General features: G+C 36.9%; 2 protein-coding genes across 3 annotated transcripts in view; one reads left to right on the top strand and one right to left on the bottom strand.

Annotated features, from left to right (window-relative positions):
• Positions 1-16,343, bottom strand: part of cldnj (claudin j) — a 48,871-nt gene that overhangs the window by 28,612 nt on the left and 3,916 nt on the right. The window contains exons 3-4 of one of the 2 annotated variants that reach the window (XM_015032716.1): positions 7,043-7,147; positions 3,611-3,751 (exon numbers count right to left, since the gene is read on the bottom strand). The gene's annotated coding sequence lies outside the window, so the exon portion shown is untranslated. Of the gene's footprint in view, positions 1-3,610; positions 4,220-7,042; positions 7,148-16,343 lie in introns of those variants that run through there. The other variant, XM_015032726.1, reaches the window with a different exon arrangement.
• LOC106947610 (claudin-4) lies at positions 11,976-13,096 on the top strand. Its single transcript, XM_015032739.1, has one exon. It carries the CDS (start codon positions 12,367-12,369, stop codon positions 13,045-13,047), a length of 681 nt encoding a protein of 226 aa, XP_014888225.1. The 5' UTR covers positions 11,976-12,366; the 3' UTR covers positions 13,048-13,096.

Below are 16,343 nucleotides of genomic sequence, written 5' to 3'. Positions count from 1 at the left end.
TAAATGAATGCTAAATCAGATCAACTAAAAGGTTATAAATGTGAGCTGACATTTGAACTTGAGATGGTTTAGTTGTAATTAAAGATCACTGATGTTGTGCTGGAGGTAGATGGCAGGTGAAAGGTCAGGGAAAAGCAGAACGATAACAAGAGCCTGAGAGGAATGGGTAATCTTGTATTTTTGATTTCTCGTGATTGAAAGAATGACTCATTGTAAGAGTAGTGTTAATTAGAAGAAAAGGTAGTTAAATATAGAAAGTCTTAATCAGATATGCCGATTTATTTGACGTGATCTGATTTCATCTGACATCTGATTTTGGTTGACACGTTATGGGTCTAAGTAATCGTGCGGTGTCTATATTTCAGTGGACTGATTTTTGGCAATCAAATGTTAATTTTTGGGTATTGGAAATATAAATGAGATTAAAGTATTAGGTTAAAATAAGAGGCTTTTTGGGTGAGACATGCTGACTGTTGAGAGGCAGAGTAAAAACATTAAAAAGTATAAACAGATGTTTGCAGAGGAGCGGACGAAGACAGGAGAGGTGAAAGCTGGTAAAGTTTCCAAAGGCTAAGAGGTCACGTAGGAACCACCCATGTGGACGGTTGGGTTGTCACCTATACCATCCACATACACATACATGTAAACAAAAGATATATAAACTCTAAGAAGGGGAAGCAAAGCGTTCTTTGTTCCTGGTGTCGGAGTAGAGCTAGCAAAACGCAGGAGGATCAACAGCAGAGGACGACGCCCTGGAAACCACGGACAGGCTAAAGGCTCCGCACCACCTGTAAAGGACAAGACCCGTGTACCCACCTTTCCGGGTTTCCTGATTCGACCGCTGCCCTGCTCTCTGCCCCAAAGACCCCAACTCTGCTGCAATGGACTTGGTGAATGGACAAAGGTCACTGATTGACTGGGATCTAAGAGCCTGAAGGATAAAAAAAGACTAGATCTGCTTTGTTCCATTTCAAAGGGATTTTTGTCTCAACAAGACAAGATTCTGACCAAGAACGTTGAAATTTCTGTTGCCAAGGGACATTACATGTACTGGGTATGAGTCCGACTGCTCCCCAAAGCCTCTTAGAAAATCTAATGATAGGATAAGGAAGGGATAGATAATGTGGTTGTAATCTGATATCTAAAAATTGTTAATTGTATTTGGCAAATCACTGAAATAAGTTGCTGTCACTTAACCTTGCAAAAGCTACTAATAAATATATATATATAAAATTTTATTGACGATTGTGGACATTGAAATTAATTCTGAGTCCAGAATTACTAATATTTCTTCTGATTATGGTAAAGTCTATGTGCATGGTTCTAGGAAAATGGTGGCTCCAAAAGTTTCTTTGGCGATGAGTAAATAATCACCCTGGTTCAAGCCGAGCCACTAAAATTTATCTAGTCTGCAACAAGTGTTCATTATTATAAGGAAGAGAGCTGCCGTTCACAAAAGTGATTACTGGGGCTAGGTAACCTTGAGAGCTACTGGGTTAATTGTCTTAATAATTGTAGGCAGTCAGAGGCTCGACGAGTCCTCCTGCCACCAGCTTAAACAGAATGCTTTCTAGACTATCCATGGAGTAAAAGCCCCAGGAACTAGAGACTTTCCCGACCCATTAACTGGAGAGCTGGTCAATAGTCAGTCCGTGAGATTTGAGAGGGTTTAGGTGGAGCTGGCTATTGCGCAATAACAGACAAAAGGAAAAAAAATCTTCAGACTCTGAGTTTCTTTTCACCTACACAACAGGAAGTTTGCTCTGTAAAACCTCTGGGTTGTTTGAAAAGTGACTTATAAATAACGGCAAGCTAATCATTCACAAGTCCTCAAGAAGACGTGCAAACAGTTGAACTTTCTAAAAGTTTATTACGTAGCAATCACCAACTTCAGTGCATAAATTTATCCCCTTTTACTCCTTTACCACTAAACAAAAGCCAGTGCAACAGTAAAACACAGTGTCAAAGTCTGTCAATGTAAAACCATGAATCTGTTTTTTTTCTTCTTTAAATTTCATGCTGATTTTTCCAGATTTTAATGGTTTACACAACATTTGGCAAGAACACAAAAATCTAAACTGGCTGTTTGTACTATGGGTCATTTCATGAGACCAAAATGCAGGAAAAAAGGCTGGAAATGTTTTTATTCTGGTAAAAAGCTGCTTTGTTTGACAGTAAACAGAAAATGGATATAAAATAACTTTTTTCAACCACAAAGAAAGACGTCAAGCGCATTAAGAAAAATACACAAGCAATAGTATTAATAGTATTAAAGAATAATTTAGGACAGTGATTTCCAAACATTTTCTGGGCCCCCTCGACCCAGAGCGAGCTCATGTTGCGTTGAAAGGTGGTTCGGAAAAACAGGTTACAACGTGTTAACAACAGATTAAACAGTTTTAACTGCTGATAAAAGTGACAGAGGACACAGATGGGAAGTGTGGAAGCCTCTACTGTATCAAATTGACAGAGGAATAACAGAATTGGCCATTCTAAGGTAAAAACCCAGCGCATACAGTGTTCATGTTTTGTTTTTTTTTTCATCCAGACGGCTTCCCGCGCCCCCCCTGTAATGGCACGGCGCCCCCTATACGGGGCGCGCCCCACAGTTTGGGAACCTCTGATTTAGGAGATAACTCCACAAGTTAATTTTTTTTAATCTCTTTATCTCAAATCAATAAAAAGAGAAACGCCGACTTATAGATGAAAATGAAACTCTTCCAGCAATGCATTCATCTTTTAACTTTGACTTTTCTGGTTAAATTTATGGCTGAAGTCCATCAAAATGATCTTCAATAGTTTTAGATGTATATAGGCCAAAAACTGACAACATAGATTTAAAAAAAATGAAGGCTTGATTTGGCTTTTACATTCAAGTTTTTTCTTTCCTTCTTTGTTTGTCATTTTTGTAGAGCCTTTTTCTCCAAGGTCATAAACGGCAAACATCCAGGGAATACAATCCTTCAAAACTAAAAATGCTTTGAAAATACCACGATTTTAACAACTAAACCAGAAGTTATCATCTCTAATTTTTCATAAAAATCTGATTTAGATTTATGACCAAACTATCTTTAACTCAGAAGCTTTCAAAAATAATAGATTCATTCTGAAAAAGTCCAAAACAAACAAACAAGACTTGGGATGGCGTTGCAGTTTCTGCAAAAACACAAAATCTTACCAAGTATTTTCTTCTGCAAATATCTTAGTTCACTTGAAATAAGACAAAACCAATTTACAGGTAACAATTATTAGCTTGTTTTATGTCAATAAATCCTTAGTATTGATGAAAAAATAATAGTTCACAGATTATTTTACTTTGAATGTGGAAAAAATGTCTTGTTATAAGTGTGAAAATCTATTTTTTATCAATATTAAGGAATTATTTACTTAAAACTAGCCCTTACATTTTGCTGAAAAATTACTTGTAATTTTTGTCTTTTTTCAAGCGTACTTAAATATTTTCTCTAGGAAATAAACCAAAAACATTTCATAACATTTTGTGGGGTTGTTTTGCCATCTGACATTTAAAACAATGTTTTCAACTTTTAGTTTCTATAATCTGGTAACCAAGAAATGAGCATAAAAGAAAATTTAAAGGAAATCAGCTGACCTTGTTGCGACGCCAGGCGTTAGAAGATGAACGGCGAGGAGCGGCTCGTCTTCAGACGGAAATCTGCTCTACAGTCCAGATCAATGATTTTACTACCAATCGTTTTTCCACCGCAATAGGAACACATCGGTTGGGAAACGACTGGAAAATGGAAAGCAAAATCTCTTTAGATTTTCTGCTGCAACTAGAAAAAAGGGAACAGAGATAGGGGGACTGAGGGCGGTAGAGAAATGAATGGACGCTGTGTTTAAGGGCCGGAGCTGCTCTTAGGGATATAATACTCTGTTTTATCTGAGGTGGGATCAGATAAAGGGACCGGAGCCGGGCCATGGAGATTGGGTTCTGGGGGGACGCAGGAATTTCTGCAATTAAGATGCAGAGGACAGACTCTTTCAGAACGAGATCAGCCTGAAATCACTGCAAAAACTAAAGTTAGACACAATCAACTAAAGTTGAAATCAACTAAAGTCAACTTAAACATCATGTATATGCATCCAATTCAAATCAATAGTTATATACTGTTGATTTAATAACGATACAAACTCACAGCTTCAGTTATTACAGCTAGGAACTACTGAAATCTGTCTCTGAACCCTCAGACACACAAAAAGATAGTTACAAAATCAGCCTTCTGTCACCTGAAGAACATTCCCAGGACTAAAGAAACTCAGATTAACTTCCAAAAAACTGCAAAACAGCCGAAACACTGGCATCTAAATCAAGACTACAAACTCTTGATAATCAAGCGTTTTCTTTGATTAACAATAACTGGAACATTGATCGACATATTTGATGTGTAGTGATGATTTTGGTGATGGCGTTTGACAAAATGTAATTTCATAGATTGTAGTGAATGAGAGATGTTTTTATGGTGTGAAGCACTTTGAACTACTTGATGCTGGCACGTTCTTCACAAATAAACTTGATTTTAATCATGTTCAACACTAAAGACTGGTTTCTTTAGCAATTAAACAGGAGAAAGTACAGCAGGGAGGTTCAAACGTTTTGTCACCCAGACCAAAATTGTAGACTCAAAAGCCAAAAAGCCTAGCCTAAATGTATAAGATCCAAAATATGAAAAGGATTTTTACAACAGTGTGTTAGGGCTGTTGTAGACTGGAAAAAAAAGTCAATTCCTGCCAAAACTTCAGAAATTTTGTAATTAATCTCAGAAATTTGGAACTTTCTCAGAAAATGTTCAAAAGAAAATTTTCTTAGGGATACTTACTTACTCTAAAAATTGTATTTTTTTTCTAGCACATGTCCTTATTTTTTCTAAAAAATTATATATTTTTTTACAATGGGCCCTAATACACCGTAGTGGATTTTGCACAAAAAACATCTAGTTTTCAGGGTTTTTTGGGGGCTTGAGTGAATAAATGTATTTTCAGCAATAAGAACAGGATTTGGGTCACTTTGTTTTCAAAATGCTCGCTATATTTAGCCGAGTTTAAGAAAGAACAAGAGCTGATTTTGCTGCAGCTTTTCAGTAAAAGTCTTTGGATAAACAAATACTTTATGTTGTACGTAACATTTTCCTGTACAATAGTTTTTATCCTGATAACAAATTAAAAGTCTCCGCCTTTACAGGTCAAATTTGTATCTTTTTTGAACAGCTGGGGGGCCGCACAAAATCAGTCCAAGGGCCACAAATGGTCCCCGGGCCACACTTTGGACACACATGAAGCATAGAAATGGCTGAAATATGTAGCCATTTAAAATCCACAAGTTTGAAAAAGATAAGAACAGTTAAATAACTTGTTGAGCAAAATTACAAGAATGTGGGACATTAGTAATTTAGTCCAGAAATACTACTTTGGGTCACACACTGTAAAAAAAGATTTAAAAAATAAATAAATAATTTCAGAGGGGCACGGATTTGTCCAGAGGAAAAATAATAAAAATACCATTCATCTTGTTTAGCCAATTATTCATCACAAAGCAGGCTGATTAACTGTTGAAATTTAAAAAAGCAAAATGCAACACTGCATGTTTCTGCAGCAACTGCTGATAAGTTTGACTTTAGAGCCGTGAGAAAATTCCTGAGGGAGAAGCAACAAGTACCAACAGGAAAACCGAACCCAGACTTCACAGTCTAAGAGCTGCTGATCGCTCATCCAGCCTGGGTCGGGCTTCACTCTCTGATTACAAACTATAAAAAGAAAAGTTTGGATATTCAGTCATCTCATCTGTTCAGTCATTAGGGAACAAAACTAACAAAGTGCTTTCAGGAACAATGTCCAACTCCGAGCAGCTTCACTGATCCGGAGGGGGAAGGAAGTGTTTGGTGACCTGTGTGACGCGTCGGCGCGCCTCAGCGTTGCTCACCACGAGTCACAGTTTCAGTGGCTATTTATAAAAACGTTATTGAGTCATGAATGAGGAGCGTGACATAAACCTCCTGATTCACACTGAATCTACAGAAAACCTTATGATCAATACATCATTACAGCTGGATTACCGGTATAATCCAGCTGTAACATGTAAAATAAAATGTTGTAAAACTTTTATCCATCTATTAAATTATATTTTATGCTCCAAAAAACATTTAATGCTACCAGGTATTTTTATGGAAGAGGATTGGGGCCACTAGGGGAAAAAAGAAATCTCAGAAATCTGAGATTAAAGTCACTTTGCAGAAAGATATAGGACTTTGTTATAAGTTCTGACTAGTTCCACTGGCAAATTAATTAATTATAGCAAGACATTTTGCCATGTTAAAGGTGAAATAATCTAATTCTTTTTCATGGATATTTTTACATTTTTGATTTAGAACAAGCTATTTCTTACTTACAAGTAACTTTTCAGTAGGATATAGGTGTCAGGATACGTTTAGATGGTGGACGCAAATGCAAAAACGCAGAGAGAAATGAAAAATGTTTCATGAAAATAAAAGATGGAAAAACTTACAAGGAGCAATATTTTTCATCAATATTAAGGAATTATTGACTAAAACAAGCTCCTGATTCTTGCTGAAAAGTCACCTGTAGGTCAGTTTTGTCTTATTTAAAGTGTTTCCACTAGAAACTAGGCAAAAAGTATTTGGTAAGATCCCCGTTTCTTTTCATTGGGTTAAACTGAAATTATCTGATTTGATTTGAGATTAAAGTAAAATATAAAACCCAACATGAGTCGTTTCAGAGGTGAACTAGAAAGAAACGCTTTTAAATTTTGGCTTGTGAAACTGTTGAGTTCAGTTTAATTCAACCGTTTTTCATCTGCCGTGTTGTTCAGTATTTCTTCTTGTTGCATATTTTCATATTATTCACATCATACAGCTAAACAGCAACAGGAATAAACAAACAAAAGCGGCTGAATAAATAAACCCATTCGCAGGGAGAATGAAGGTACCGGTGTTTGTTTTTGAAAACCGCCTCGGGCCGTAACGTGCCAAAACAAGCGGACTGTGAAGGAACGCGCAATCTGCTGTACCTTCTTGGAAGTGGTGCGACTGGTTGCCACTCCCAGGTGGATACCCAGGTGTTCTGTCTCTGCCTACACACCTGCTTGTAGAAAACAGTCTGGACAGGTTTCCTGCTGCAACACAAGAGGAACCACAATCACACCACTAACGCTACAGAAAAGATTTTTTTATTTGTATCATTAAAAGGGTTTTTTTTTACTTTCGCTTCTTCTGTGATGTTACTACCATAGTAGATTATTATTATATAATTATTAGCTTTTTTCTCTGTTTTTTTAAATGTTTTATTTAAAAATTTATATACTTTTTAATTTTATGTAAGAATAAAAATATATAGACTTTACTGAATATAGAGGGAAATACTAATACTAGGAACCTTGAAGCTACTGAAGAAAATCAAACTCATGACTCAAAATGCGACTTTCTGCTTCTGCATGTTTCAGAATATGTAGTGCATGTTTGGTATTTCTGACATGGCGGTTTGCCCAGGGCGTCACTGAGTCGGGGGGTGACACAAGAGCCAAAAACAGCTTACTGGTATGTCTAGCCATACCAATATGACTACAGGTTTAAATAACCTCTCTCAGATTGTTTAAAGGTGACCTGTTATGCTTCCTTGAACGGGTTAGGACAGGTAAACAAAACACGTTCATTACATTTTTTGAACATAATTTTGAGATTTCAGTCTGCCTATTTTCAGCTGTTTTAGGGCGTCCTGTCACTTTAAATCTAAATAAGCTGCTGTTGGCCACGCCCTCCAACTCAACATTTACACTTGCACGTAAAAATGGCTGCAAAAAGATCCGCAATTATGCAACTGTACATCTTTGAACATCATTAGTAGAGCCTCCTGCACAACCATCAAGAATGCAGCAAGTGGTCTCTGGATGGTACGTCAACAACAAAACACTTGAACAACACATACAGCAGTAAAACCAGCTGACCAAACGTGCTGGAGATTCACGGGGGTTGCTAGGTAAACGGGCTGAGTTTGGATGGGGTTGCTAGGCAACAGAGCAGTGCCTGCTGATTTATGCCATTACATTCGGAAAGTTTCTGAAACAGCTAATTTTCCAGACAACAAAATAATATTAACTTCCCCCTCCCCCCAAAAAAAAGACTGGATGCTTTTTTTTAAGCGCTTAGATTGTTTTTAGAAGCAGTTGACACTCAAATTGGAGGATAAAAATAGCTTCCCTTTAAAACTCTCTTATATTCCTGAGATTTTTATTTCTTTTGTGAGAACAGCGTTCCTGTTTGATACCAGCATGAACAACCTGAACTGAATTATTCTACTTTGGGTGTTTTTGCTACTCCAATCACAGTTTTGGCTTTTAAAATCTTTTTTTAAAATAAATAAAATGTCTCTGGCGCAAAAGAGAGGGTTTACCCAGAGTGGCATTAATGCAACTAGCTGTCTATGTAAGTTTAAAATGTAATTTGCAGAATTAAACCAGATTTTACACAAAAATGGCACAATCTGCTGAGTAAAATAAAGATAGCAAAAAAAAAAGGAAGTTATTTTTGGGTTTAGTAATTATTTAATAACTCATCTACTGGAGAACATTCCTCCTTCTACTCCCACCATGTTAAGTGACAGGAAGTTTAATCTGTGTTAAATCTTCTGCTGACTGGTTCACATTTACGCTCCTGCGGTGACGTCGCTGCTTTTAAAGGACGTTCTGGAAAGAAACGAGTTACAACACGTTAGAAATGGATACTCCCTAAAACTCCTGGAACAAACTGTTACGCTGAAGCCTGTCAGTTACAAATCATGAAGTAGCGAAACAATGGCATCACAGGGGAGGTGGAGAGGAATGGCTAACGGGTTTTAGTTCCTCTTTTTTGCATTTCAGCTTTTTCATTTGAGCAGAATTACACCAAATTTAAATGACTGGTTGCCTTACTTTATATGAAGAATATGACACTTTAACAGTGTGCAAAAGGTTTTACCTTTGATTTTAGGCTTCAGGGTTCTTAGTTTGGACGCTGAGAGTCGATATTTGTCTTATTCTGGCAGTTTGTGAGAAAGAGAAATGGTGAGGATTCCTGCTCCTTTAAGTGCAACATTTCATTATATGGTGGAGTTTTATGGCCAGACTAACACAAAATAAAAAATGGAAAGATATAATTAGGAGAATAAAGTCATGCAAGCATAAAATCAGAATAAAACAGGAATAAAGTCACAATGTTATGACAAAGTTGAAATAACATGAGTCATAATATTATGTTATTCATGTAATTTAATGACTTTATTATTTTTATTTTTTTAGCTCAAGCTAAAGTTGGGTTGTTTTTTGTTGTTTTTAATCTGATCCTGCTTATCGTTTCATACTGAAGACACTTTCATGTCTGGGCTTTATTATGGTGATTTCATCTCTATGCATGCATCATCACACAGCCTCAAAATGCTGGAGTCAGGTTACAAAGGTTTGATTTATACCACATCTTAAAGGTCTAACTCACCATTATCAACTCCATTCATCTGTTTCATGCTCTGATTTCTCCTTTTGCAATGAGGCACCGGAGGATTTTAATCTACAAAAGGAGGTTTTTTCCAGTTCATATGTTCAGATTTAAATCCAGAGGAAAAGTTCAAATTGCTACAGTTTTCATTCCCAAATGGTTGTTTCTTTGTGTGAACCGTTAATGACCAGACTTTTAAATCGGCTGCTCCTCGTTGAAGAATCTAAATATTTTTTAGATTGTTTCATCTTACAGTTCTGAGGGTAATTTGAATGACAGAGGCAGAAACTCCTCGCTATGGATCGTTTATCTGATTTGTTTTATTAAAGTAATGCTTTAAAGGCTGAGATTATCTTGCTGTAAAGTCAACGATGCAAAAGAGCAAATGTCAGGAAAATGTATAATTTATAACTGATGGAAATGTGAACCAAAAAGACTGAATGCTGGAACAGAAATAAAAGCTGAACCAACAGAGTATCGTATGTCTGCGCATTAAAGAATCCAGGCGTTTTATTTTCAACCTGGTTCTCATTTGAATACAGCAGGACAGAATTTGCATTAAAGGCAAATCCAAACAAATTCCTGCTTTGACCAGATGGAGAAATCAACAGATCACAGGAAAGACTGGCGCCCCCTGCCGGCGGAACTGTGCAATAACAGTTTAATTCAATGATTTTTATTGGGAATTAAATCTGTTTTTTTGCTTTCTTTTATAAATATTGTGTAAAGTTTGTAAAAAAGATGTTAAATTGTGTGTTTGTACAAGTATTTTTGTCTAGTTTCCAGTGCAAATATTTTATTACACTTAAAATTAAAGTGTGCTACGATACTTTCACTAGAAACTAGACACAAATACTTGGTAAGATTTTGTGTTTTTGCAGTGTATCAGACAAAACCACAATGAAAGCAAAGCTTCTTCACCTGACCTGACCTCTGACCCCCGGTGACCTTTGTTAATTAGTGGAGAGTCTTTAATGACAGAATGTTGGTTAACCTCAGAGATTCTGTTATCTGTCAGGTAAAAGGATCATTTAGGAGATCATTCCTGGTTCAGCAGAAAACAATAAGAGGAGATAAAGATGAAAGCAGATTTAATGGACTCTTCCAGGATGCATCCACCTCCTAACTTTACATTTTATCATTACATTTACAGCTGAAGCCCACAAAACTTATCTTCTATTCTTTTTAGATGTATGCAGGCCAAACAATAGCAGCATTGAAGGAAAAAAACTTATTTTTGCTTCTGTCTGCATGGCTGACCAGCTAAAAACAAAACGCTGCATTGTTTTGTCTTTTTTAATGCAGGAAAGTCTAATTTAAACAATGAGCCAAACTTTTCTTCCAGGACGTCAAATCTGGTCCACATCCAGTAAATACGATCTAAAAGCTTCCAACATATAATTTTAGCAATTTCACTACTAACAGTAACAGTACATATTTACTAACTACATTTTGTTTAATTAATTTAGATTAAAACACTCGTTTTATGTCACTTTCTTCAAAATGAGTAATGAAAATGTCCAACAACAGTTAAGAATTGAGCAGCTTTCAGTCTTTTGTGAAGGCAAAAACAAAACATTACCAAACATTTTGATCTAGTTTCTACAGCAAATATCTTACTACACTTGAAATAAGACTAAACTAACTCACAAAGAACTTTTCAGTAAGACACAGGAGTCAACAATCCATTAATACCGATGAAGACGTTCTAGTTCCTCTGGTAGATTTATTCACTTACAGGATATTTCTCCTGTTACGAGTCAAATATTCTGCCAGTGGAACCAGAACTTTTCATCAAAATTAAGGAGTTATTGATTTAAAACAAGCTCCTAATCTTACTGAAACATTACCTGTAAGCTAATTGTGTCTCACTTTAGAAGTACTAAGATAGTTGAGTTGGAAAATAAACATAAAATACTGAATTTTTGCAGCGGTTGCAAAACAGTTTACTGTGTATTTTTGAATCACTTTAGGTTTTGTGTTGTCCTAAAATCTAATTAACATTTAGATTTAAATGTAAACTAACTAAATCATAGTTAGTTTTGTCTTATTTCACAAGTACTAAGATATTTGCACTAGAAACTAAACAAAAATACTCAATATTTGCAGTGGGTGCAAAACTTTTAAACAATTAAAAGTAGTTTTGTCCTCAATCTAAATGAGATTTAGACCAAATCTACACCAGGTGTCGTCCTCAATCTAAGCCAGATTGAGGACGACACTACCTGTCCTAAATCTAGATGAGATTGAGACTACAGACTACACCTGTTGTCCTAAATCTAAATGCCACTTAGATTTATTACGACTAAATTGCTAAAAATTACTCTGTATCTTCAAAGCTCCTATTTCTTGATGAAAAGTTAATTGTAAGTTATTTTTTTCTTATTTCAAGTGACTAAGATGTTTGCCCTGGAAACCAAATATAATTGGTAACTCTCATTGTTTGCTAAAACACTGAGAGTTACTCTCCAAACATTTATTTTTTAGCCATCATGGATTAAATGTCGCACTGGGAGATTGTTTCATTTAAAAATGGGGACATGTCTTGTCATTAAACAATCTGCCATTGGAACTAGTCGTCTCTTTTTTATCAATAGTAAGGACTTAAAGAAAAGCTCCTGATTCTTGCTGAAAAGTTACTTAAAGTTCGTTTTCTCAAGACCAACTAGACCAAACTCCTTGGTCGGATTGTGTTTTTGCAGTGTACCAAAGTTTAAAGGTGAACCACCTGAAGCTGACTCCACCTTCAGTCCTCCAAGCTGTAAAAGGAATCCGTTTCTCCCTCTCCTTCTTCCTGGCTTAAACTCGTCCAGCGGCAGAGATCCGACATCGGCTTCGCCTGCAGACACAGAAGGCCTTGTGTCCCATCATGTACTCTGCGGGCCTGGAGATCCTGGGGATGATCCTGGCGGTGGCAGGCTGGCTGGGGGTGATGGTGGCGTGCGGCCTGCCCATGTGGCGCGTGGCGGCCTTCATCGGCCAGAACATCGTCATCTCCCAGGTGATCTGGGAGGGCCTGTGGATGAACTGCTCGGTGCAGAGCACGGGCCAGATGCACTGCCGCGTCCACGAGTCCATGCTGGGGCTTCCCACCGACCTGCAGGCCGCCCGGGCCTTGGTCATTGTCTCCATGGTGATGAGCATCGTGGGAATCGGCTTGGCGGTGGCCGGCGCCAAGTGCACCAACTGCAGCCGGGACGTGAGCAGCAAGCCGCGGCTGGTGGTGGCGTCCGGCGTGACGTTCGTGGCGGCCGGGCTGCTGATGCTGGTGGCCGTGTCGTGGACGGCCCACGCCATCGTGCTGGGCTTCTACGACCCCATGCTGGAGGAGACCGGGAAGCGGGAGTTCGGGAACGCTCTGTACTTTGGCTGGGCCGCGTCCTGCCTGCTCATCCTGGGGGGCGCTCTGCTCTGCTGCTCCTGTCCGTCTAAAGCTGCAGCAGCAGCTGCAGCAGCGCCGAGTGGCGGCGTCTCCGTGGCGCCCAGGGTGGATTACTCAGCCATCAAAAGCGCTTCGGTCAACGGATACACCAGGAAGGACTATGTCTGAACGACTGACATGACTGAAAATGTTTGTGGATAGAATAACAAAGACAGAGAACCTTCCCAAGCACTTCCCTCTAGTTTCTTTAAAACAAGCTCACCTATCTTGCTGAAAAATTTCTTAAAGTTAGTTTTATCTTACTTCATATGTGCTAAAACTAAAAATACTTGGTAAAATGTTGTTTTTGCAGTGAAATAATGTCTTTTTGCACCTAAAGACATTTTGACGTAGATTCTGTTCCTATAAACTTTTTGTTTCTTAGATTTACTTCAAAACTTTGGATATTTTATGCAAATTACTTCAGTACACTGTAGAAACACTAAACTTTACCAAATATTTTTGTCCAGTTTATATTTACACTTGGAGGTAACTTTTCAGTAGGATATAGGATCTTGTTTTTAATCAATAATTCTTAAGAGAAAAACACAACATGGGAAAAAATGTCTTGATATGAGTGAAATAATGTCCCAGTGGAACTAATCAATACTTTTTAATCAATAATTAATTATTATTGACTTAAAATCTTGCTGTAAGGTTACTTCAAAGTTAGTTTTGTCTTTTCAAACCAGCTGAAACAGAGTTTATTTAAAACAAGACTGTTTAGAGTTATCTTTGATTGGTAATAAGTGAATCGTTGATCAATATATTTGATGTGTATTTGACTGATGAGTTTTATATTTGACCAAATGTACTAACTGCTTCATAATTGATGTTTTCATGATGTGAAGCACTTTGAACTGCATTGTAACTGAAATGTGTGAAACAAATAAACTTGACTTTATTTAATTCAAAGTGAACTGAGATATTCCACCAGAATTAGACCAAAAATACTTGGTCAGATTTTATTTTTGTACATTTTTCATGTAGATTTTGTTCCTAAAAAAGGAAAATGTTCCTGTAAAATGTTTCAATCTGAGATTTTAGCTTTTTCATTAAAACTAATTAGTTATTAAAATTAATAATTACTTAAAAACTTTTGGTCTTTCTTCAGCGCACTGTAAAACCATAAAATCTTACCAAGTATTTTTGTCTAGTCTCTACAGGTAATATCTCACAGTGCAGTTGAAATAAGACAAAACTACCTCATAATAAAATTTTCGGTAAGATATAGAGTTTGTTTTAGGTAAATAATTTCTTAATAATGATGAAAAAGTTCTAGTTTCACTGGGAAATTATTTCGCTTATGATATGGAAGAAATGTTTTTGTTAAAAGTAAAATAATCTTCTAGAGGAACTAGAAATTTTTCATCAATATCAAGGAAATATTTACTTAAACCAAGCTCCTGTATCTTGCTAAAAAGTTTTTATTTTAATTCAAGTGTACTAAGATATTCTCACTAGAAACTAGACCAACAAACACGTTGTTAAAAAATGCCTTTTTGTACATCTTGTATAAAGATTTTGTTCCTAAAAATGGAAAACCAAGTTTTTAATTCTGTGCTTTCAGCTTTTCTTTAACTCTAATTTGTTGTTAAAATGAATACTTTCATACTACAAATTACTTGGGTATGCAGAAGCTCGAACACATGCCAGGCCTGTCAGTCAGCAGCGTCTGACCAATAAGAGCGGTTCTGGTGCGAGCCCAAATGAGGAGTTTTATTTCAGCGTAAGTGCAGGTGAGGAACAATGGGGGGCTTGTTTCCGAGGAGCGCCTTCTGCTCTCCGTCCGTTGTGACCTGTCCTCCACTTGCAAGGCGAAACTGACTAAGAGATAAAGGTCTCCATCTGTTCGGAGGGGGGATGAAATTTGGACTGTAACTGAGTCCAAACTGAGAGACAAAGAGTCTATTGATCAGTTGTTTGAAATTGTTTACCTCATCCTTCTTAAGGTGCCGTGCAACACAGGTGAAATGCATCCAGAACTTACAGAAAGGTGAACATAAAAACATAAAGGAAAGTGCTTCAAAAAACTCATATATGCTGAGATATTGAGATAAAACAGGAGCAAAAAGCTTCTTTTCAGATTGAATTGCACCATTTTTCTTCCTGGAAGTCACACAAATGAAGCCAAAAATGCACTGCAAAAACACAAAGTATCACCAAGTACTTTTGTCTCATTTCTAGTGCAAATATCTTAGTACACTGGAAATCAAACAAAACTAACTTACAAGTAACTTTTCAGCATGAAATATGAGCCTGTTTTAAGCAAATAACTCCTTAATATAGATGAAAAAGTTTGAGTGCCACTGGTAATGCCGTTACCTAGCAACCCCAGCCCAGCCCGTTACCTAGCAACCCAGTTATAGTTCTACTGGCACTGAAAACATGGGGAAAATGTCTTATGAGTGAGACAGCCTGCTAGTAGAAGTAGTACTTTTTTAAAATCAATATCAAGGAATTATTGACTCAAATCAAGAGCCTATAACCTCCTGAGAAGTTACATCTAAATTAGTTTAGCCTTATTTCCAGTGTACGAAGATGTTTGCACTAGAAACTAGATAAAAAATACTTGGTAAGATTTTGTGTTTTTGCTGTGTGTTTAGAATGACTACAAAAACACACAGCAGTGGAAAGTTAGAGTTTTTTGGGGGGGTTTTAGCTCAGACTCATCTGAATGTGGTAGAAACCTCCATTCAGTGACCACAGATTATATTTAACTTTCCTGTGTAGACATATTTCACGATAAACTGAAAAAAAAATCTGCTAGAGGTTGTGCCAAACCCACAAAATAAGTAGACTATCTTACATTTAAGAGGAAGCTAATCTACAAAGTCAGTCGCAAAAACATTTATACGAGTAAAATATGAGCAGAACCCTGACATTTACTGAACTCATTTAGGGAAGTGAGGAGTCCTCAAGTAGCAGTAATGAAGGATATCATGAGGATTTAAATGGACGTTTAGACAGATACTTTAACACAGTGGCTCAAGCTTTGCTGTAGAGACACAATCCCTTTGCTCCTGAGGTTACCACCATTTATGGTCCTGGAAAAATCTCCATTTTGGTTTTTTCTTCTTCTGGTTTTCATTCACTATGACAAAGGACACTTTACAAAATATTTGATTATATATGGATTTTGTGGGGTGGCATATAATGCAGTGTGATTGTAACCAGAAGCTTGGTAATACTTGGTAACAAATCTCTGATTCAAAGGCTGGTTATTTGGTTAAAAATGATGATTCATCATTTACTTTAGTAGTTTTACCCATTTCTGCTCAGTTTGATCCACATTCTACTTCCTTAGTGCACAGTTCTATAATTAATCAAGCAAAAGAAAACTCACTAATTAGCACATCGGTTATATAATCTTTTCAAAAGTGTTCATTCAACTTCTCTCATCAGCTTATTAAAACAGGGCAACT

This window comes from Poecilia latipinna, unplaced genomic scaffold, assembly GCF_001443285.1.
Source record: "Poecilia latipinna isolate Pla-1442-1.1 unplaced genomic scaffold, P_latipinna-1.0 Scaffold15, whole genome shotgun sequence".
NCBI classification, from domain to species: domain Eukaryota; kingdom Metazoa; phylum Chordata; class Actinopteri; order Cyprinodontiformes; family Poeciliidae; genus Poecilia; species Poecilia latipinna.
Note: the sequence above shows the minus strand (reverse complement) of the source record. Positions and strands in the feature narration are given on the sequence as shown.